The following is a 21,690-nucleotide window of genomic DNA, read 5'->3' as shown; positions in this document are numbered from 1 at the left end:
TCACGCGAAGGCAAGCTGTCCGAAATGCACCTGTGCCTCATCTCCCAAGTCGGGAAGCAGATTCGCATCCTGCGTGGATATCGCCTTCACAGCCCGCTCGCACCCAGAGCTGGCGTCAGATATGACGGATGGTGCGTGCGTAGCCGATTTAGGGCAGAAGACGGAGACACTGATGACGAGCCTTCCGCAGGTACATCATCCGGCAATACGGTCAGAGGTTCCAGGAAAGAACGGGTCTGGACCGTGTTGAGATCACGCTGGAGCGCGTTCCCGGTCAGCAGTCGTTTGAAGACGTCGCGAAGGTGCCGAAGCCGTCGCAACTCGACGACTGGCATCTTTACCAGACGCTCGAAGGCGAAGTGATCCGCCAGCGACGTGGAGAGCAGGCATTCTTGGAATGGAAGAGAACAAAGGTGGAGGAGACGATTGATCTCGAGCAATGGCGTCAGGCGCTGGAGGTGGGCAAGGAATTGGAATTGGCGAAGCCGAACGGGAATGCACACTCGATGGTGGGAAATTAGAAACGCAAATGCACCATGAGCGAATGATTAGGCGTCATGGCATCCAAGGCGGCTGTCGAGGAGGCGAGTCCGGAGGCCACTGGCCCTACAACCTTGAGCGCATTGTAAGGTAAGCTCAAGAGCCCACTGGGAGTTGAGCGTAGAGCCGATTTCACCTTGAGGAAGGATATTAAGTAGATGCAATGCAATGAGCTGCATGGTGACTATTGGGAAAGCGATGTTGGCGGCATCTGCCCCTCCAGCCTCAATCGTCATGGTGTGTTTTCAGGGTTCAAGCGGGGCACCAGTGCATTTACCTCGTCGACTTTCCCCTCTCATCACCCAGCCGTCTTCAGAGCAACCAAGGCACCATGGGGAAAAACGACAAAAAGGGCGGCGAAAAGGCCGCGGCCAAGGGCAAAAGCGGCGGTGACAAGGAGGCGGGCGGCAGCAAAGCCAAGGGCGCGCAGTCCATCAACGTCCGCCACATCCTGGTACGGCTCTCGCATCCCCATGCTCCCAAGGCGCATCGAGTGAGACTGACGGGCGGCTTAGTGCGAGAAGCATGCAAAGAAGGAGGAGGCGCTGGCGAAGCTGCACGAGGGCGTCAAATTCGACGAGGTGGCACGCAACTACTCCGAGGACAAGGCGAGGCAAGGTACGCATATTTGGACCCAGTCCTCCCAGGGAGCCAAGCTCACGTCGTACACTACACGCCGCAGGAGGATCGCTCGGGTGGAAGAGCAAGGGCAGCCTGGATCCCAAGTTTGAAGAGATTGCGTTTGCGCTGGAGCCGAGCACCACGAGCAGCCCCAAGATAGGCGAGGCGAAGACGGGCTTTGGCTATCACATCATCATGGTTCGTGTCCCCGAGGATGACAATGCAAGCCAAGCGAGCTTACATTCTCCAACAGGTAGAGGGACGGAAATAGTGACATCACCATACACAGAATGTAGCGCTTTATACACCAATCTACATGTCACATCACCAGGAGCAGGCAGCCAAAGATTTTGGTTGTTTGTTTCCCTTTTTTTGTCATTCCTCTGCTCATGCAAGATGGGCCAACCATGAGGCCTGATACCAAATCCAGATGCCAGCCGAAGTGGCTAGAGTACAACCGCAGAGTGTCGTTTCCGGCGGACCCAAAGCAAGCCCGCGCCTCTATACCCTTCATTTCAACGCCGTCCGTGCAGCACGTTTACTGCGAGGTCTGGAAGTAGTTCAGGAGGATGGAGCGCTCCTGCGACTCCTCACCCCAGTCCTTGACAACGACGCAAGAGCAGTTGACAACCTTGCGGGCGTTGCCCTCGCGGTCGAGGACGCCTGTGAGTGGTGTGTTAGCAAATCATGCACGGCTTGGACAACCCCGGCGCCTCCCAGGGATAACACGTACAGAGACCGGCCCACTCGCCGAGCTGCTTGCCGTCCTGAACCTTGATCAGGGGGATCTTGTGCTCGTCGCAAAGAGCGACGACCAGCTTCTTGTAGGCCTCCTCCTCGCAGTTCTCGTTCAGGACACACATGTGTGCCTGACGGCGGTCGAGGGCCTTGGAAGCCTCACGGAGACCGCGGGCAAGACCGTCGTGCATCAGAGCCAGCTTCAGGACACCCTTGAGGGCATCGAGAACGGACATCTGGCCCTTGGGGGCGTCGGCGGAAACCTCGACCTCATCGGCGACCTCGGGGGCGTTGTTCTCTTCTACGTCCGACTGTTGGGCGGCACGTTAACGTCTGTCATCGGCGTCGTGCCCGGAGGCAGTCTGCGGCGTCGGATGCGACCGAGCAGCCCGCAGCGAGCCTCAAGAGGGGGCCACGCATCGGTTTCGGAGGCTTACCATCTTGAATGTTTATCTTGTCGGGCGATCCTCGAAGATTGTAATGTTTGGAGTGTAAGGGGGGGGGAAAAGAGAGGGGACAAGTTTGACGTCTTTAGCAGGGTGGTGGTCTGGATTTGAGCGTCACGGGGATTTGCCGACGTGGACGGCGGCTCCAAAGTGCGCACGCATTAGGGCAATTTTTCGTGCACGGACCCACAAGGGCACACACATGCGCGCGCACACACACAGCACCAATACACGCTGATCCCCACTCTTTCTCTCCACCAGGTGTCCTGCACCCGACGATACTTTTTTTCTTCCTCCGCTTCACGACCACACTCTCTACCAAGGACCAGTCCGATAACACACCTGTGAGGTATGTATGATTCTAATGGCTGACGGCGATCGGGACGCAGCAGGATGATGCCTCTATCAGTGGCGGGAGGGAGCAATCGTGAGCGCCGCTCGCAGTGAGACGGCCGCCAACCGTCACGTTCGAACCGGTGCGACGCGGTGCGGTGCGCAACAAGTCTCGGCGGGCGGACGCTCTCGATACGCTTCTCTCCTTCAGCAATGGGCGGCAGAACCCTCCTCGACCGATCGCTGAGGGCACTCTCCCTGCTCATGGCCGCGCGAGGCTAACGTCGAGTCTTTGCTCCTGGCAGATACCTCATTTCCAATCCGACTTGAGAATCTCCGTCCCGACAATACCGCCAAAATGGTCCGCACTTCGGTTCTCCACGATGCCCTCAACTCCATCAACAACGCCGAGAAGGCCGGCAAGCGCCAGGTCCTGATCCGACCCAGCTCCAAGGTCATTGTCAAGTTCCTGCAGGTCATGCAGCGCCATGGTACGTGAGAAATTGCGGGCGTCGTCCGTCGAAAGCGGAGGATGCGTTGGATACATCGGGTTCGAGGCTGCAAAATCCTTCGGTATGATAACTAGGGCGACCGTCGACTCTGCTCCCACGACCCAGCCCCTATAAGTTGCCGATATATCAAGCTCCTGCGACGGCCTCGAACCTGTTGTTTCCGAATCTTTCGACTCTTTTCGATGCTCGGGATTGTCGCAACATTGACTGACCTTGTGATCCACGCAGGCTACATTGGCGAGTTCGAGGAGGTCGATGACCACCGCTCCGGCAAGATCGTCGTTCAGCTGAACGGCCGTCTCAACAAGACCGGTGTTATCTCTCCCCGCTACAACGTCCGCCTGGCCGACCTCGAGAAGTGGGTTGTCAAGCTGCTGCCTGCCCGTCAGTTCGGCTACGTCATTCTGACCACCTCGGCTGGTATCATGGACCACGAGGAGGCTCGCCGCAAGCACGTTGCTGGCAAGATTATTGGCTTCTTCTACTAGAGAACGGATGCCAATGGGGTTAAAAAAGTATATGGGCATGGTTGGCGTTCTGGGTGGCCATGATGAACAGTGGCCTATGTTGTCAGCTGCCGTTGAAATGTAGCGCAATATAGCTCTCTCTGAATGGGACCTTGAGGATGTGACGCCCAGCGTGGGGTCGTGTTATGTGAGGCTGTGAGTGTGTATGGCCGCCGCATGCGCATTGGCAGTCGGAATCCTTTAATGCTTTCCATGGCCTCCATAGGGGCTGCGTGGCGATGCCGGGTGCATCTGAGACAGTGCCCGGTCCCAGCGTTGCTTGACGCACTGTTGCAGCACATCCGAGGCTGGTCAGCGTTCCGGCATTCGCTGCGCTTCATTTGGGCCCATGACTGCGTTGACACCCCTCGCCATCAAGTGACAATGAGTGAGAATATTTAGAACAGAGGGGGGAAATGAAAGTCGCTACATGCATGAGCCGTATGAATGGCCCGCTTGCTCGGAAATGCCCGTCTGCTAATTTGTGCTTTGGGTATAATGTGTAGAGTACGAGGTACACTGGTAGCATGCGGGCGGGGGCGTGTGTGCCATCGGGAAGCGAGCCCGCTGAAGACGGGAGGCTGCCTGGGAGACGCACTGTTGTGCTGGCGGGCGGGACTATTGACGGCCTGAGCGGTTTCGCTGGCGAAAAGTTCCGGCTGCCCGTCACCGGCCGTCAAACCCCCTGTCTTTGGGCCACCTGCCAGGTGCTGCCCACCCCAAACTCGAACAGGAACAGTCCGGCGGCGCCTGGGTTTTGGTTCCTTTCGCTCCTTTCGGCTCCCTGACTTGACCTGGCCTGGCCTGGCCTGGCCTTGCCGTTGGCTTAGCACCAGACGGATTGCCTGCCCAGCGCGCGCGCGTCTTACCTTCCACAATCCTTCCTCCAAACCCGACCAGGAGGCGCGCTTCGAATCTGCAATCCCCCATTCGGTTGAGGCGCAGAAACGTCATGAGCTCCTTTTCGCAGCCCTAGACGCCGACTTCCCCCCCAACCCTCTCCGATGCGACGACAGCCGACGAGCGCAGCTACTTTGACGCATAAACCCCGTCCGCCTTGGCGCCGATGCTGAAGCCTGCAGCCCTGCAAACAATGCGACGCCGACAGACCCTGGTGCTGATCGGCCTCGTCTTCGTCGCCTTCTGCTTCTACTCGGTCCTCCGCCTCGACGACTCGCGGCTGGTGAGGGAACCTGTGCCGGGTCAGAACCCACAGCCGCCAGAGACGAAGAACACAGGCGAGAACAATGCTGGCGACAAGCCCGAGTCCGTACAGTGGGAGGAGGCGCCTCGCATCCCCGGTGGCCCCCGACCAAAGCCTGTCAGCGGAACCGGCTCGCACCCCATCTGGTTTCTCATGAGCGATGCCCAGCGCGAGCACGACCGAGTCACCAAGAAGCAGTCCCAGACGCTGGCCGATGCCGTCAAGGAATACCGCAGGCGGTACCAATTGCCCCCGCCACCCAACTTCGACAAATGGTTCGAGTTTGCCACGGCCAACAAGGTCCAGCTGATCGACGAGTTCGACACCATTCACGACCTCATCACCCCCTTCTGGGGCCTGAAGCCGAAGACGATTCGCGCGAGAGCAAAGGAGGCATTGGGCTTCGACAATGCGCTCATCGGTGTCGCCATTCGGAACCATGAGATTTCTCACATCAACGGCGGCCAGGAATGGCAGCGCAATGCCACCGAGGGCATGATGGTCAAGTTTCTGCAGTACCTGCCGGACATGGACCTGGCCTTCAACATCCACGACGAGCCACGGGTCGTCGTTCCCCACGACGATCTGACGCGGCTCGTGAGCAAGGCACGCGACGTGAACATGCCCGCTTCCAACGCCAACTCGGCCCCAACCAATGACTTCTCCAAGACGGCTCCCGAGCTGAGCGACAAGAAGATGTTCGAAGAAACAAAGCTGACCCGGTTCAACGTCTTCGCCCACCAGCCCACCTGGACGCATTCGCGCATGTCGTGCCCGCCCGACAGCCCAGCCAGGATACTCGAGGAGGACGAGCGCGCCGACGACATGAGCAAGTACGGGGTTAGCGACCTCGGCTTCGTCTACAACGCTACAGCCATGTCGGATGTTTGTCTCACCCCGTCGCTGAGCTCGTCTTTCGGCTTCTTCGACCGGCCCAACGCCTTCAACATCGTCCACGACCTGTTCCCCATCTTCTCGCAGTCAAAGATTTCGTCCTACAACGACATCGTCTACCCCTCGCCGTGGTACTGGTACCAAAAGGTGTCCTACGATGAGGATAAGGACAAGCCTTGGACGCAGAAACTGGATAAGCTCTACTGGCGCGGCTCCACGACGGGTGGCTTCAGCCGGAATGGAGGTTGGAGGAGGCAGCACCGCCAGCACTTCGTCCAGAAGATCAACGCCCATGACCAGGTGCAAATCATGGTCAACAACGGGGGAGCAGAGAATCCGAAATGGGAGGCGAAGCAGGTTCCTCGCGGGGACTACCGCGACTTCATCGACGTGTCTTTCTCCCACGTCGGCCAGTGCGACCCCGGTGACTGCGACGCGCAGATCCAATTCTTCGACGTCAAGGACCGCGTGGAGCAGCAGGACGCGTGGGGGTACAAGTACCTCCTGGACATCGATGGCAACGCCTTTTCGGGTCGGTTCTACGCGTTCTTGCAGAGCAAGAGCCTAACGTTCAAACTTGCCGTATTCCGCGAGTGGCACAACGAGTGGCTCCGGCCCTGGGCTCACTACGTACCCCTGAGCCTCCAGGGCGACGAGTGGCTCGAAGCGGTGCGCTTCTTTGGCGACAGCAGCCTCGGCAACAATGAGGCGGAGCGCATCGCTATGGCGAGCAGGGAATGGGCCAACAAGGTAGTCCGCAAAGAGGACATGGAAGCGTGGTTTTTCAGACTGCTTCTCGAGTACGTCAACCCCTCCTGAGGCGTGCAGCCATCAGCCGTCGTGACTACGGATTGTTGGAGTTTCTCCTTACTAACGTCGGCTCGACAGGTATGGACGTGTAATTGACGATCAGAGAGCTATCATCGGCTTCGACCCGTCCAGCGCGGGCAAGAAGCTGTCGTAGCCAGCCCAAGAAACGGGCAAGGGCCGCAACGGTCTCTGTGTGAATGATGAAACGGCTGTATATGCATATACACAAACTGGGCGAGCCGGGACCTTGGTTTCGATACTAACATCTCCGGGTCGCTCGAAGGCGTACGGGCGCAGAGGGTCTTTTTCCCGGGTTTTCGCTTCTCTCTTTTTTTTCCCGGGGCGGCTTGTTGAAAGATAGTTGGCTTGATTGCGATTTGTGACGTCGGATCTATAAAGCATACAATAGAATACCCCTTTCGCCCCGTGACGACGATTTGCCCAGGCTCTCTGCTTGGAAGGTTTTGCGCCAGAGCTGTGCTGTCTGTGGCACCTCGACAAGCGCATGACGCATATTGCTGTCTCCATTACGCCTTAATTCAGTCCTCATCCTCATCCTCATCCTCCTCGCCCTCGCCGTCTCGATCCTGCGGCGACCGATCATCTGCTCTGTCGACCTCGCTGCTCTCACGGTGGCGGCGACGGCGTTGCTCAGCGTCACTGTCCTGGTTCTCGTCGGCATCTGCGTCTGCATCGGCATCGGCATCCTGCGTCTGCGTCTGCGTCTGCTCTTCCTCCTCGTCCTCAGCGCCTTGGTCCCAGCCGAGAGGCCGCTCCTTGTACTTGCGCATAGCCTCGAGCATGCGCTCGCTGGGATCCTGGACGGTGACCTCGATCTGGTCAATAACCTGCTCCTCATCGTCGTCCTGGGACATGCCGGCGGTGCGGGCGAGGCGCTTGGTGCGCTGGGGCCGGATGAAGGAGCGCTGCATGATGGGGTAGTAGTAGACGGCCTTTTGCTTGGGATACGTGTCGTCGTCGTTAGACGCGAGGATGATCTCATCTTCATACTTTGTCGGGTGGTCGAGCTCCGTCTCCTGGGCGGTCTCGTACGCCCTGACGCGGTTGAAGGCAAAGTGGCCGCGACCGCTGCCGGTGCCGTGCGTGTACAGGTCGTCGCTGTCGTGCTCCGGGTCGTCAAGGTCGAACTTGCGGCGGAAATTCTTGGCGACGTCCTTGGTCGGCGCGAGGTAGAAGTCGTAGTTCATGAGGTTCTGCGGCTTGGGGTTGTTGACAGGGTCCTGCTCGTAGGCAGCGAGGGCGGCCTCGAACATGGCCTCCTCGGCGGGCGTGCGGTCTATCGGGCGGAAGAGGCCGCTCAGCAGGCGCGTGTCGTACTGGGTCGCGTTGGTGATGGGGTTGGTGAGGAACTTGATGGTGACGTAGGCGCCGGAGTCGGGGAAGGCGTCCAAGTCGGGCAGCAAGGGAACCGCGTCAACGAGCTTGAGGTTCTTCTTGGTCGGATGCTTGACTCGCTTGGTGTCCTTGAGGTCGGCCTCGGCGACTTCGAAGCTGCGGTCGATCTTGCGCTTGATGGCCGCAGGGGAGTCGGCGGCGGCGTCGGGGGCCGGCCGCGCGGGTTTTCGGGCACGTGCGAGGAGGGCGCGGGCATTGTTGCCTTCGGGCCGCTTGGGCGTGCTCGACGAGATGTATTCTGTGCGGCGAAGGAAGGATACGTTGGCCTCGGCGACCTTGGGCTTGCCGAGGGCGGCGATGGGTCTCAGGAGCGCCCGGTCGTGAGGGTGAACCGGCGGTGCGACTGCCGGTGCTTGGATGGCTGCGTTTCAATGGGTCAGTATGGCCGGCCTCCGGTGAGTGTGTGTGTTATGGGGGTCGACTGACATCGCTCGTCGCCGTCGAAAACGCCAGGCATGCCCACGAGGTTGAGCGGCATGCCTAGCTCGGCGTCGGCCTCGATGTTGAGCGGCTGCTCTCTGGCCAGGCGGGACGCGAAGCCGGGCGTCGTGTACTGGCCGCTGGCGAGGCCCGTATTAGGGATGTCGAGCAGCTTTGGGGGCGTCGGCGGCGGCGGCAGGGCGTTGGAGAATCGGATGCGCGCGATGTAGTCCTGGTGAACCACGCGCTCGCCCGTGCGCGCCCCGGTGGACGCCATCGTAGCTGGGTGGCCGACGGACGATTGGTGCGCGCAGATACCCGGTGACGGCTGCTTGTTGCGATACGATGAAAATTCTCGTCGCAGGTGACGTGAGCTGGATAGCGGCGGCGGTCGCGATGCCGGCTGTCGTTTGCGTGTGTGGTGGTGTTGGAGGTTGAAAGAAGGCCAGAAAAAAGACGGGGCCCGCGACAAGGCTGGCTTTGCTGGCTGGGTGCCACTCGCAGCCAGCCAGTGCCAGTTTCCAGCTCTCCGCCACAACGCGATGCCACACAATAGCGTGAACCCCAATTGTTCGCGGACCAGCAATAGAGCCGCCGAAACTTGCCAGTCAAGACCTTGTCATATATAATTCATAAACAGTGAACGGCTGTACTATGGTCCCAAGGCTCGCTCGATGCGCGCCGACCGCCGCAATGCCTGGCTTCCCCTTCCACCACGATCTCTGCCCATGATGCGACTCGACGGATGCGCCGTCGCCGGTCATTCAACATTGATTGTTCATTAAGTGATCGTCTCAAAGACCAGGTTCCAGCAGCAATCTCGCCACCCAGCCCAAGTCGTCTATATGATCCTAATCCCTGAACCCCGACGGCGCGCGGGCTGCGGCGCCGACTCGCGGGTGCACCGTCCCGGCGTTACTCTTCATCACCCGCTACCGCTCAGGCGGACGGGAAACAATGTTGTACACGCAAGCGTCGGAAGTGTCGCGCGCTGATTTCTGCCCGCGGAAGCCCTTACGAGTTGTCCTTGCGGTAGCTCTTCTTGCCAACGGTAAAGGGGACGTAGCGGTACTTGATCATGTGCTGAATCTGCTTTCGCACTACCCGCAAGTTAGCCAATGCTCTGTGACGAGCGATTTTCGGGTGGAAGCCATACTCGTCAGAACAAAGAGGATCAACCAGTACATGACCAGAACGGGCCAGAAGACGGGCACGTTGAAGATCTCGAAGAAGGTGCAGAAGAAGGAGATGGTGACTGCGCGCGTGGCCCAGTACCAGAATTTGAACTCGGGGAGGCGGCGGATGAAGGGCTTGAACTCCTCGTCCTGCTTGGTCGGGAGAGTGCCGACGGAGCCGTCCTCCATCTCATTGTCGAGGGCGTCGTTGGACGGATCGAACTTGGGTTGAAGGAAGGCGAGGAAGAGGTTGAGCAGGTAGATGCCCAGAGCGTACGCGACTTTCAGGAGTCAGTCAACTCATGGCCGCACCGGGAGAGGGGATAGGCAGACGAACCGATATACCATCCCTGAGCAAAAAAGATGCGCAGGAAGAAGAGGAGCAGGGCGACGCCGGTGCCGACCCATCGGTACAGCACAAAGGGCGTCGACTGGTCCAGGAGGGCTTGGTAATGCTAGTTGCGGCCTTGATGTCAGCGCGAGGTCGCTGAGCGAGAGACGGCGTGTCTTCTCTCGACAGGAGCCGGTCCGGGCCAGGCCAGGCCAGGCCAGGCCAGCAGACTTGGGGCAGGCGTACTCTTTGGATCTTGGACGTGTGCGCCGTGACGCTCGCGAAGGGGGTCTGATCGGGCTCCGGCGCGTCCATCTTGTCGAGGTGCCTGCGGGTCGCGGGCGAGAAGTGCTCGGATAAATATGAAGAGCAGGAGGAGCAGCTGGGATCGTCGCGATGAAGCTGCGGCGACGGGGACTGTGCAGGTCGTACGAAGCAAGGTCGAGGAGTTGGCCGCTTCCAGAAAAAAGGGTCTTCTGGCCTGTCTGTCCTTTGAGGCGACGCGAATCTCGACTTTGCGCCGCATGCGTGGTGGGGCTCGACATTAAAAGGGACCTGCAGTGGCCGAAGCCACAGCCACAGTGGCCAATTGCGCGGCCTCCGGCCTGGAGTGCAGAGGCGGGCCTGTCCGCACTGTGTTTGATGGCTATCAGTACAAAGGGGCTGCAAGCCCAGGGCAGGCCATCGATCGCTTCACAAAGGGGAGCGTGGTCGATGCGCGACCGTCAGGGCTCGACTGTCAATAGCTTGCAGCAAGAGCTCCCGCCCGGTTCTGGATCGCTAGTGAGACTCGATCATTGTCGGCCGCTTTCGGAATTTAAGCCTTCGCGGGACCTGTCTGCGACGCGCGCGACATCTGAGACAGGATATGTCTGTACAGAGCCGCAAGTACCACACACAGTGCCGGCTTGCTACGCGTGTGGCGAGTGCGTCCTCGGCTGTCTCGCTGTGGTGCGTTTGTGCTGGGCGCACCTGTTGCAGGGAACCTGGAAGTAGGTTGGCGGTGCCTGCCCGATCTTCAGGGGAACGAAAGCCAAATATAGGGGCCCGGGGTTGGCGCAGCTCCACTGCGGTGGCCCTACGCGGTGCTGTAATACCTGGCCGGCCAGGTGAGCCTTTCGGTTGCTGGACCCCGGGCCTGTCCTGGGATGGCCAGGCTCGCCGTCCTTCCCTTTCCCAGCCGCTCCCGCCAAAACCGTTCGGGCAGCCAGCAAACCCACTCAACGGGCAGTCAGTCAGATCATGCCAACCAATCTGCAGGCCCTGGAGGACTGGCGAGCCAGGGTGTCCCGTCCCCGTTCAACGTCCGGTGTCGCCCAGTTCGACCGACACCACCAGCCCGTCCGTGGAAGCTCCGTACGTCTGGTCATTCCTGTTCGTCATGGCTTCCATTGCGCCTGCGCCAATGTGGCTGCCGTTGGCAGCGCAATTCAATGGCGTCCGCAACGGAGTACCTCGGGCGTCAATGCTATTGAATTATAGGTAACGTGCTTGCGCTGTCATCGTCGCCGGGCTCGCTTCGCTGGTTGCTCTGAATCACATCCCTGTGTCCTGGTTGTGGCCTCAACGTCGCAAATTTAGTGAGAGCTGGATGGTCACTTCGACATCCCCCATCCATAAAGCTGCTCGCCCAGGTCTAAGCGACCGATGGTACGGCGCAGCCACTTGCGTAGTGGCATGTACCCCGTACCTCTCGTATCACCGAAGCTCAAGCGCTCAGCTCCCTGAGACTATTGACAATTTGACACCAGGCAGGCCGTTGCTCGCTACAGCGGGGACGGCAGGCTCGCCCGGGCTGATTACCCTCCGTCTTTCCCTTCTGCCTCTCTTCGTCTCTACTGACCTTTCCACTCTCCTGGCGCCCACTGCTCTACTTGGGCGCCTCTGATCACCTACAACATAGCCAGCAGCCCGTCCCTCCGCTCCTCTGGCACTCCCCCTTTGCCTGCCCGGTTCGATCATGGCACTTCTTGCGAGAGCTCGAGCCTTTCATCGCCATAATCCCCTTCCAACTATCGGGCCTTGAGCAGCCATGTCGGAGATCGGACCACCCTTCCCGCCGGTGAGTACCAATCCATGCCGAGTCCGCCATGTCCTCCTCGGCGCGAAACCCCCTGACCTCTTTACCGGCCGCTGAGCCAGGCTGCTGGGCACCAGGTCCAGATCTGAACTAACACGACCTAACAGCAACTTGTTTGCTCCAACTGCCGCTCCACTGCGACTCCTCTCTGGAGAAAAGATGACGAGGACAACCTCCTGTGCAATGCCTGTGGCCTGTACGCCAAGCTCCACGGCTGTCCCCGGCCGTTGACGTCGAAGAGAGGGAGCACCGCATCAGCAGCCGACGCAGCATCTGCCGATGCCTCCATCTTGCCGTCCGCCAGGAGAGAGGCAAGCCCGCAAAAGGCACCTTCTCAACCCCAAGCCATCGCAGTCACCCCCGAAGCCCACCTCCTCGATGGCCTAGAGTCTATTGACTGGGCATCGTTGCAGACCGCCTACGGTGCGGCAACTTCAGTGCCGACTTGGCTCCAGCAACTCCAGTATTCAGGGCCCGCTGGGGGCAAACGTGCCGCCGACGCTCTGTTTCAACTCTCCGAACATCTTGTCCACCAGGGATCGCGCTGGTCAGCGACTCCACATGCAGTCCCTTTTCTATTAAGACTCCTGACCGACACTCGCACCCCGGATCGCCACAAGATAATCAGTCTTCTCGTCCGCCTCGCTGTTGGTGACCCGGATGACTGGCAGCCCGAGAACATCGACATCAAGGCCTGGCGGAAAGCCTGTGGTGACGAGCCGGATTTCGAATTGCAATCGTACGACGCCGTGCGAAGAGGCGTCCCAGTTCTAAAAGCCTTGACGCTGAACGACCCCGTCCCGACAGTGCAGGCGGTCTCCGCTCACGCCCTGGCGTGGTTCCCAGAAGTCGCCGACGAAGCGTCTGAAAACACCCTGACCCTGCTGTGGTCCATTATCGATGGACGAGCCGGATATGCGTGGGTTCAAGCCTCCGCCGTGTTGGCTATAGGTCTGCTCACGGCCGGCATGACTGCACTCCACTCCTCCGAAGGGGAAGCAAAAAAACACGACGAGCAGACAATCACCCGCTTGCGCAGCCTGTTTCGCAAACAGCCAGCTTCGCAGATGGTGAAATGGGCGGCCGCTAAAGTGATGCTCAACCTCGGCGCGGAAGACCCCGAAGCCATCCTGACTGTTGCCAGTGTGGCTACCAATCAGCAGATGCACGACGGTTGGCGCCTAATCGTGCCCGTCGGTGATGATATTGCAGGTGTCTCTGAAGAAGCGATCTCGGACTTTAGGGTTCGCAAGACAACTGACCTTGCATCCTCTACAGCCGTCAATGCCCTGCTTGATGCACTCGCCCAGACGTCGGGCGATGTGGCATCCTCTCTTTCTTATGAGATCATATGTATGACATTTCCTGCAAAGCTGGAGACGCGGCCGGTCTGTGGCCAACTACAAGAAAAGCAGCAGCAGGTTGTCCGGTCGCTGGCAAGCCTTAGTGAGTCCGTCTGGGCCAATGCCCAGCTTGGCACCCTCTGTACGAGGTACGGATTGCCTGGAGATCGTGACTCTATGAGGAAATACGCAGCCGCCACTTCCACTTAGGTCTCAACCTTTCGATTGGCCTCCGTTTGTGCAGTTGCGGCACTGACTTCTAATCCGACGAATATGTGCCATTTACGACCCGTTACATTGGCGTTTACATTTCAGCGTCTTGGGTGTAGTGAGGGAGAGGCGGGTGCATTGTTCAACGATACCCGGACGGACCATGCGTGGCGACGCGAGTTCGAATCTTCGACCACAACGCGTCGGAAAACCGTATCGCAGAGGACGTCAACCTTATCAATTGAGACCTGAAGCTCCTGTGAGCTCTAATATCTACTCGAAGAGAAGAGAAACTCAGTCATCAACATCAAGCACAGACCTTGCATCCCGGGATGGTTAAGCGTCTGCATCTACCGGAAACCGATCCGTGAACTTGAACACGGCAAGACCCTCCTTGAAGTCTTTGACGATGGCGTCGACGTCGTTTGAGACAAACACTCCTGGGCCATCATGAACGCCAGCCGCGGTGTTCGCGTCGCCCGTGGACCCAAGAAAGCCGACGGGCTTGCCCCAGTTGTAACCGTCTCTCAGGATCTGAGCTGGCCGACCGGGCGGGAACAGGGTTGTCTTGTTGGCTGCCTTGAACAGGGCCTGAGCGCCCGACGCCACTATGATGCCGTCGAAGCCAATGGCATCGGCGGCTGAGTAGGTTATGTCGACGCCGTCGGCGAGGGACTCGCCCACAGTGATGACCTTGACCTTGTCAGCCTTGAAAGCACTCTTGAGCGAGCTGGCCTGGTCCATCGACTCTTTGGCGGCGGTCGAGGCGAGCACACCGACTCGCAGCGTCGCGATAGTAGGCAGCTTTTGGCCAAAGATGGAGATGCCTTTGGTCGTGTTGCTGTGATAGAAGCGGTCATCCTCGGCGGGCGGTTCCAGACCAAGAGCCTTGCCCACGCGCACGGCGATGTCGTGGCTGATTCTGTTGAGCTGGAACAAGACGTTCTTCTGCACCGCCGGCTGCACCTGGCTGGTCTCAAAGCGGATGGCATCAATGAGGAACTGCTGCTCGATCTTGGTAAGGGAGTTGTAGAAGAGTCGCGGCTGGCTCCAGTGGTCGGCAAAGGTCGAGCTGCGGCTGCGGACCAGCGGGCCGTCGGCCTTGCGCTCGGGAGCGGTGAAGAATCCCTTGCCCTCGGTCTGGTTGGCCTGCATGGGAAAGCCCTTGTTGAGGGTGTTTGGATTGTCTGCAGCAAGGCATTAGCCGCCGCGTATTCCGTGGGACAAGACAGCTTTAGACTCACAAGGTGCCGTGTTCTTGGGAATCGTATTTTGCCCGGCGCCATCGCGGTTGTTGTTGTGGACCTTGCCGATGGGTCGGTTGATGGGCAGCTGCTCAAAGTTGGGACCGCCGTGGCGGTTGATCTGGGTATCGAGGTATGAGAAGATCCGTCCCTGCAGCAGAGGGTCTTCGGTGAAGTCGACGCCACGAACGATGTGCCCGGGTTGGAACTATGCTCGGTCAATACAAGGGCTTGGGCCTCGGACTGTCCGACTACTGACCATGGCCTGTTCCGTTTCAGCAAAGTAATTGACGGCATTTGCGTCGAGACGCATCACGCCCACAGGGTGAAGAGGCGCGAGCTCCTCGGGAATGATCTTGGTCGGGTCCATGACATCGAATCCGAAGCTGAGGGCCTGGCTCTCCTCGATGATCTGGATGTTGAGCTCCCATTCAGGGTATTCACCCGACTCGATGGCGTCAAAGAGATCCTGGCGGTGAAAGTCCGCATTCTTGCCTGCGACATGCTGGGCTTCGTCCCAAACCAAGCTGGCCTTGCCTTGCTTGGACTTCCAGTGCCACTTGATGAGTTTGGTATCGCCGTCGTTGGTGACAAAGCGGAATGTGTGGACTCCGAACCCGTCCTGATTACAGAATCAATATACCATTCACATATGACAGCAGGTATATAAGGAAGGGAAGGGGCCAGGATCGCACCATGTGTCGAAAGCTCCTCGGAATTCCATAGCCCGCCATGGCCCAGAAGAGGGTATGCAGCGTCGACGTCTCCTGGCTAAAGAAGTCCCAGGCGCTGTCGTGCGCCGTCGCCGCCTGGGGGATCTCATTGTCGGACCGGGGCTTGACGGCGTGGATCAGATCGGGGAACTGGATGGCGTCCTGGATGAAGAAGACGGGGATGTTGTTGCCGACAATGTCAAAGTTGCCCTCATCCGTGAAGCTGCCTCGGTCAGTACGGCATGTTCCCCAATGTGCGATGCGATACAGGCACACTTACAGTCTGACGGCAAAGCCATGGACATCGCGTGCCGTGTCTGCGCTGCCGCGCGAGCCAGCCACGGTGGAGAAGCGCACGAATGTAGGCGTCTTCTTGTCCTTGGCCCCCAAAAAGGACGCCGCCGTGATGTTGCTGAAGTCGCCATAGCTGGTAAAGGTGCCGTACGCACCGGCCCCGCGAGCATGGACAGCCCGTTCGGGCACCTACGGGGTCTGTTAGCATCAAGCCCCTAGCTTCCATCCGAACTGCTTCCATCCGGACTTACTCGTTCGTGGTCGAAGCGCGTAATCTTTTGTCGGAAGATAAAGTCCTCCAACAGAGTAGGCCCCCGCTGACCGGCTTTCAGGCTGTTCTGGTCCGCGATAGGTCCGCCGACGTCCGATGTCAAGAAGCCTTGACTGTCGTCTACGTCGTATTGGGCGACGTGGTCGCGGGACGTGACGCCGTCAGCCCTGGGAGCAAGTCGTGCAGGGTCCGCGAAGGGACACTGGGCACGAGCGAGACCAGCACCAACCAGAGAGGCGGCGAGAAGAGTCGGACACTTCATTTTGGCACCTAGGGTATGTCGATGATGCTATCGTCGAGTGTGGCACCTTGCCTAGCGCGTCCGGGTCGATAGGAATCTCCACGTCGATTAGGGGCGCGCCTTCACTTTATATGCGAGTGTTGTCACTCGCTCACCGACCCTAGCCCCGACGGCAAGTCTGTCTCTCGCAAGTGGAACAGGCCACGGCCTGGCATAAGAAAGTCCCGTACATGGGTGACACTCGCCGTCAGGGCGACACCGTTAAGGCGACAGCTGCGTCACCCACATGGCAAGCATTGGGGGGACGGGGAACCTGATTCATCGGCATCAGAGCACTGCAATTACAAACTAAAAGAGGCTGATGGGGCCATCTGTATCTTGGCCGACTACTTGATGTCGCAACGCTGCTCGGGGAGAGACAGTCTTTCCGGCCTGAGCCAATGCCTGCGTCTCGGGATCCCGCAAGGCGACTTATGCTTGACGTCGCCGTGGGTCCACTGGCTTCGAGCCCAGAGCTGGGTGCATGGGACCGATGCGATGCATGCATGGGGCCTTGCTGGGGTACACCTGGCATGCACTGCGGTTGAATCCCCAGGCTGTTGAGCCCGTCCGTGTGCTGCAGCAGGGTTTTCTCTGTGCGACCGAGGGGTATCTGCAGTCCCTTGAACCCATGTTGATGGGTGTTTTCGGTCTGCAGAACTCAGCAGTCTCCATGTATGAAGAGAGGCGCTTTCAACGAGAAAGTTACGCGTGCAAGGCAGGTTTCTTCGCCGACGCGATGAGCCCATCGGCGAGAGTCCACCAGACGGTCGATCTGCGGGTCGGCCCACGGACGACCGGACAATCTAAAACACCCTCATGCCCATTGGCTAGGATTCAGCCCGCAAGAGCGATGACTGGTTGAGACTTGAGAGGCAGGGGACAAGCCTTTCAAAGGACGGGGTGCGCCAATATCAAGCCGGTCCTAAGTAGGTTCTTGAGTATATCCTAGCGACCGCACCGAGACAGGCCTCCCCGGCGCCCTGGACTTCTTGGGAATAGATATTTTGGCAAGCTTATCACGCTTGCTGAAGCTACAAGCTGCCGGAACCAAGTTCTATCACCAAAGGCCCGCAATATCTGCGAAACAGCCGCCAATGAGGTTCGTCACGGACATATTAGCCAAGTCAGAGGAGGGGGAGAGCGCTGATCCCGTAGCAGGCGTGTTGGTGACAGACCAGACGACAGCGCGGTCGTGGAGAGGACTGCCAAGGCTTTGGGCGCTTAAAAGCTCCTGTACGAGCACCTTTGCACCAACTGACCGATGTGCCGGGCAGGCGACATACCGGGTACACCCTGTCGGATAGGTATCACAAATAGCCGTTGTGCGACGCGACGATGAGACGAGATTGAGTTGTTTTGTGTCGGAGGGCCAGGGCCCCGAAAGGCGCTGCGCAGCAGCGTTGCATCGAACATGGGGTCGCCAGATGCTGGCGGGACGCACGGCTTCACGGTCGTGAGCTCGTGCGAGCGAAGTACCCGTACGAAGTACTGCGTATTGCCAAAGAGACGACGGGCCCCGTTGTACAGGAGCAACCGTGGGCGAGGCAGGGACATTTGTTTGCGCAGAAGACGGGACGAAGCCGAGCCTGGATCCATGCACGCCTCGTCCGTTCCTGCCAGCGGCTGATGGAATCATTGCAGCCGTGCCGCGTCCACCGAGCCAACGGGACGTTTCTTTTTACTCATCTCGTCGCACCAGGAGCGCACAACGGGTGAACGCGAACCGTTGAGCTCCAGACATGTACCAACGAGCATCGCACGGCATCTATCAGGATGTTCAGCCGACCGTCCGTAAAGCAACTGAACGGTGAAGCAGCCGACACGCCGGCGTACGTGTGGCCCAACACGTTCGATTTCGCGAGCGACCGCTTCACGGCGACAGGTTCGCGGCCGATGCGGGATGCGGGATGCGGGATCACCCATTCAGTCTCATGCATCGGTGCAGCATGGTGTTTTGTCGGGCACGCTTGATACGAAGTGCTTCTTGGCGCGTCGGTTCGACTCAAGGGACGCCGTCGTGTGCCGCTGCAAAAGTAACGGCAGGGAGTGCATGGTTCGTTTGGCTTCCAGTTGGAATGCCAAAAGGAACGGCCGAGAGTCGCTGGCTGCAGGTAGCCTGATGATGCCATACTGGAGTCGGGAGTCTCCGAGGGGAAGCCCATGGTCCGATGTACAGACTTGGTCGACGCGGTGCAATTACCATAAACATGCAAGAGCGAGCGAGGCTAAAGACAAGCTTAGCAACACCAACGGCAGGCCGAGCCAAGGCTTTTAGCGCAAGTGCAGGCAGGAGGAACGCCGTGTAAACGGCCAAGAGCCGGGACTTGGGGCGGTTGTTCGTGCCTCCTTCCCATCATATCGTTAGGCACGAAGTACTTCGTAGTTCGCGCCCCATCGGTCCCGTATGCACGGACGGGAGCCCCAGCACTGCCGAGGGCAGGAGCGACCCGCACGAGGCAGCTTGCGATTTGCGATCGCAAGATGCAGGTAGATTCGTCGTACGAGCACTGGTTCCGTAATGAAGATCTGACCTGGCGAGAAATGTGCCGAGCCAAAGCGTGCTCAAAAAGGGCGTCTGATGCAGCAGGATGTATGAAGCAGATTGATCGTCGTTTGATCTCATCCTATGTCGTGACTCGTCAGCGGCCACAACACCAGCCCCGACGGCGCACTTACACGAGTTTTCCGCTGTGATCTCGACCACAGGCGCTGTCGGAACTGGAAGAGACGGGCAGCGCTGTCGCAAAAGAACCGTTTGAGACCTCGTTGCTCTCGTTGCTCATCAGCGGACGTAACGGCCGCTCCGACTCCGCACTGACACGAGTCCTCCGCCGGGAACGTTGAGAAGAAGGAGCAGCGCAATCGCGAAGGAGATGTTTGAGACCACAGTGAGATCAACAGTCAATCAAAGCAAATAGAGTCAGGGGCCACGCCCTGCTGCTGTCAGCGTTCCTGCAGCATTGCATGGCATCGATGTATTCGGAGGCGGGTTCGGTACTCTAGCCAAATCACCAAGTAATTCAGCTCAACCACCTGCACGACGCGCGCAACCACGCAATCGCCATCGCCAGATGACCCGGCTCGTTTCCCGGATAGGTGAACACCAAGCCCCCAGAGCCGCTCTTTTTAACTCCAATCCAGGGTCTGAGCCGCCACCTGCGGACCATAGGGCCGTAGCTTACGCCTCACCCGAAGCCACTCGTATACCCGTTTAGGCAAACGAGAGCTGTCTCTGTCCCACATCGCCGTCTTTTGCAACGTCCAGCGTCGTCATGCGCCGCCTTACACGGTGTTCGACTTGCGATGGGAGCCGAGATGAGAAATTCACGAGGAAGTCTGCGCCTCTGTTTGCGTGCGCGTCTTTGGTCCTCAGTAGAGATAAATAGAAGGCCGTTGACACCACATGTCCGACCTTCGACAACGAAGCAGTGACCCCAAGAACAACTCATCATGAAGCTTCAGAACATCTTTTCGCTCGCCGCTCTATGCGGCATCGGCAAAGCGGATGCCTCCTCCGAATCCCGCGAGGACATCATCGCGCACACCAAGCAGGGCCCCGTCCGCGGCATCCAAGTCCATGACCGCGTCGATGCGTTCCTGGGCGTCCCCTACGCGCAGCCGCCCGTGGGCAAGTTGCGTTTCCAACCGCCGCAGCCCCTCAAGGTCACCCGCAATTCCAAGAGGCGCGGCGAGGCATTCAATGCCACCAAGTTCGGCCCTGCGTGCTACCAGTTCATGTACAACACCATCTTGGGGGACTCGGGCAAGCCCAGCACGCCTGAGTCCGAGGACTGCCTCACCCTCAACGTCTACGTCCCGAAAAGATCTGGGAAGACGGAGAAGAAGAAGAAGTTGCCGGTATATGTATGGTCCTATGGCGGCGGCTTTGGCGAAGGGTCCAACAGCGTGCCGCTGTATGATCCCACCGACTTTGTCGCCGAGAGCAAGGATATAATCGTTGTCACTTGGAAGTACGTTGCGATGCCCCCTTCATACAGATTTGCATATGATACATCAAAACGCAAAGCCGGGTACTAAGCAGCTTCTTCTGCCTGAACAGCTACCGCCTCAACATCTTCGGCTTCCCCAACTCGCCCGCTCTGCGACACCAGAACCTCGGCATCCGCGACCAGCGCCTCGCGCTCGAGTGGCTGCGCGACAACCTCGCCTCCTTCGGCGGCGACCCGCGGCGCATCGTCTTCGGCGGGCAGTCGGCCGGCGCCGACTCGGGCCACTCGATGGTGTACTCGCACCCGCGAGACCCCATCATATCTGCCTTGCTGCTCCAGAGCGGCACCATCGAGATTCTCAACGCGCGCAGTGCCGACGCGGATTTTGAGTACGTGCGAGTCGCGGGGGTGGTGGGATGTGCGAACAGCGACCGCGAGAAGGAGCTCGAGTGTATGAGGACCGTTGATGCGGACAGGCTGAAGCACGCCATCACGAATAGCACGCTCAACAGGTTTGGCTCGCCGTACGGGGGTATGCCCATGGCGGACAACGTCACCATCTTCACCAACGACGAGTATGCGAAGCGCGGCAAGGCAGGCAACTTTGCTCGTCTGGTGAGTACAGTCACTTGACTCCTGTTGTCGTCGACCTACCAGGGGACACTGGCTGACTTTTGTTACGCAGCCGACACTGATGGGCATGACGCTCAATGAGGGAGACGCGGTCACCAACTGGGATCCGGTAAAGGGCATCAACAAGACCGTCTCGAGGATCATTACGGAAACATCTTTTGAGTGCAATACCGCTGCCGAGTCTGGGTGCGCATCTCGCCCCAACCTCTTTCCGCCAGCACGTCGCGACTGACCATGTCAATGTAGATACCGAGCTCTGCATCATGTCCCAGTGTGGCGATATCTGTTCAAGGGAGTTTTCCCAGAAGTCACGACCTACCCTTGGGCGAGATCGTATCACGGAGGTACTGTACCTTTGGTTCTCCCTGGTCGTTCCGTCTAAGGCACCGCTGACCGTAGTAGCGGACATTCCCCTTCTCATGGGCACGTATAACCTCATGGCTAGCAACAAGACGGTGGGCGACAAGAGCTCGACTACGAAAGAAGCCTCCCGCCTCCTGCAACACTTCTTCGCCGCCTTCATCAAGGACCCGACCCATGGCCTTGAGAAGAGCTACGGGCTGCCAACTTACCGACCCAATAGTACCACGCTTGTCGAGCTCTTCAACGAAAACAAGCCGAGCTTGACTCGAGCGAGGGCGACAGACAATCCCGCCTGCGCTAACCCGACCCCGATCCCGTGGGACGAGACCAGCTAGGCGGCGTTTAGGCGAGGTCCCAGGC

The 21,690-nt window shown here is 59.1% G+C and overlaps 10 protein-coding genes across 10 annotated transcripts; 6 read left to right on the top strand and 4 right to left on the bottom strand.

Moving 5' to 3' along the window:
* Positions 1–24: 24 nt before the first annotated feature.
* On the top strand, positions 25–521 carry PLICBS_002952 (uncharacterized protein; the record flags this gene model as incomplete). The annotated part of the gene is made up of 2 exons (XM_065600108.1): positions 25–131; positions 191–521. 2 exons carry the CDS (start codon positions 25–27, stop codon positions 519–521), a joined length of 438 nt encoding a protein of 145 aa, XP_065456180.1.
* Positions 522–871: 350 nt separating this feature from the next.
* PLICBS_002951 (peptidyl-prolyl cis-trans isomerase pin4) lies at positions 872–1,418 on the top strand (the record flags this gene model as incomplete). The annotated part of the gene is made up of 4 exons (XM_065600107.1): positions 872–994; positions 1,056–1,158; positions 1,223–1,359; positions 1,389–1,418. The coding sequence occupies 4 exons, from the start codon at positions 872–874 to the stop codon at positions 1,416–1,418; spliced, it is 393 nt and encodes a 130-aa protein (XP_065456179.1).
* A 281-nt stretch (positions 1,419–1,699) lies between these two features.
* PLICBS_002950 (40S ribosomal protein eS12) lies at positions 1,700–2,339 on the bottom strand (the record flags this gene model as incomplete). The annotated part of the gene is made up of 3 exons (XM_018322668.1): positions 1,700–1,824; positions 1,895–2,210; positions 2,337–2,339. 3 exons carry the CDS (start codon positions 2,337–2,339, stop codon positions 1,700–1,702), a joined length of 444 nt encoding a protein of 147 aa, XP_018177898.1.
* Positions 2,340–3,036: 697 nt separating this feature from the next.
* PLICBS_002949 (40S ribosomal protein uS8) lies at positions 3,037–3,678 on the top strand (the record flags this gene model as incomplete). The annotated part of the gene is made up of 2 exons (XM_018322667.1): positions 3,037–3,169; positions 3,419–3,678. 2 exons carry the CDS (start codon positions 3,037–3,039, stop codon positions 3,676–3,678), a joined length of 393 nt encoding a protein of 130 aa, XP_018177897.1.
* Positions 3,679–4,789: 1,111 nt separating this feature from the next.
* On the top strand, positions 4,790–6,613 carry PLICBS_002948 (capsule-associated protein CAP1; the record flags this gene model as incomplete). Its single annotated transcript, XM_018322666.2, has 1 exon — positions 4,790–6,613. One exon carries the CDS (start codon positions 4,790–4,792, stop codon positions 6,611–6,613), a length of 1,824 nt encoding a protein of 607 aa, XP_018177896.2.
* Positions 6,614–7,143: 530 nt separating this feature from the next.
* PLICBS_002947 (uncharacterized protein) lies at positions 7,144–8,717 on the bottom strand (the record flags this gene model as incomplete). Its single annotated transcript, XM_018322665.1, has 2 exons — positions 7,144–8,381; positions 8,447–8,717. 2 exons carry the CDS (start codon positions 8,715–8,717, stop codon positions 7,144–7,146), a joined length of 1,509 nt encoding a protein of 502 aa, XP_018177895.1.
* A 737-nt stretch (positions 8,718–9,454) lies between these two features.
* On the bottom strand, positions 9,455–10,261 carry PLICBS_002946 (uncharacterized protein; the record flags this gene model as incomplete). The annotated part of the gene is made up of 4 exons (XM_018322664.1): positions 9,455–9,540; positions 9,597–9,896; positions 9,953–10,070; positions 10,193–10,261. The coding sequence occupies 4 exons, from the start codon at positions 10,259–10,261 to the stop codon at positions 9,455–9,457; spliced, it is 573 nt and encodes a 190-aa protein (XP_018177894.1).
* Positions 10,262–11,978: 1,717 nt separating this feature from the next.
* Positions 11,979–13,476, top strand: PLICBS_002945 (uncharacterized protein; the record flags this gene model as incomplete). The annotated part of the gene is made up of 3 exons (XM_065600106.1): positions 11,979–12,008; positions 12,134–13,414; positions 13,474–13,476. 3 exons carry the CDS (start codon positions 11,979–11,981, stop codon positions 13,474–13,476), a joined length of 1,314 nt encoding a protein of 437 aa, XP_065456178.1.
* Positions 13,477–13,915: 439 nt separating this feature from the next.
* Positions 13,916–16,363, bottom strand: PLICBS_002944 (catalase; the record flags this gene model as incomplete). The annotated part of the gene is made up of 6 exons (XM_018322662.2): positions 13,916–14,766; positions 14,824–15,031; positions 15,083–15,445; positions 15,519–15,759; positions 15,817–16,019; positions 16,082–16,363. The coding sequence occupies 6 exons, from the start codon at positions 16,361–16,363 to the stop codon at positions 13,916–13,918; spliced, it is 2,148 nt and encodes a 715-aa protein (XP_018177892.2).
* A 3,471-nt stretch (positions 16,364–19,834) lies between these two features.
* Positions 19,835–21,665, top strand: PLICBS_002943 (uncharacterized protein; the record flags this gene model as incomplete). Its single annotated transcript, XM_065600105.1, has 5 exons — positions 19,835–20,355; positions 20,427–20,949; positions 21,020–21,153; positions 21,214–21,311; positions 21,370–21,665. 5 exons carry the CDS (start codon positions 19,835–19,837, stop codon positions 21,663–21,665), a joined length of 1,572 nt encoding a protein of 523 aa, XP_065456177.1.
* Between the last annotated feature and the right edge of the window lie 25 nt (positions 21,666–21,690).

The sequence above is a fragment of the Purpureocillium lilacinum genome (genome assembly GCF_023168085.1).
Source record: "Purpureocillium lilacinum CBS 284.36 DNA, scaffold_2, whole genome shotgun sequence".
In the NCBI taxonomy this organism is placed as follows: Eukaryota; Fungi; Ascomycota; class Sordariomycetes; order Hypocreales; family Ophiocordycipitaceae; genus Purpureocillium; species Purpureocillium lilacinum.
The sequence above is the reverse complement of the archived record's forward strand: the minus strand, read 5'-3'. Positions and strand labels throughout refer to the sequence as shown.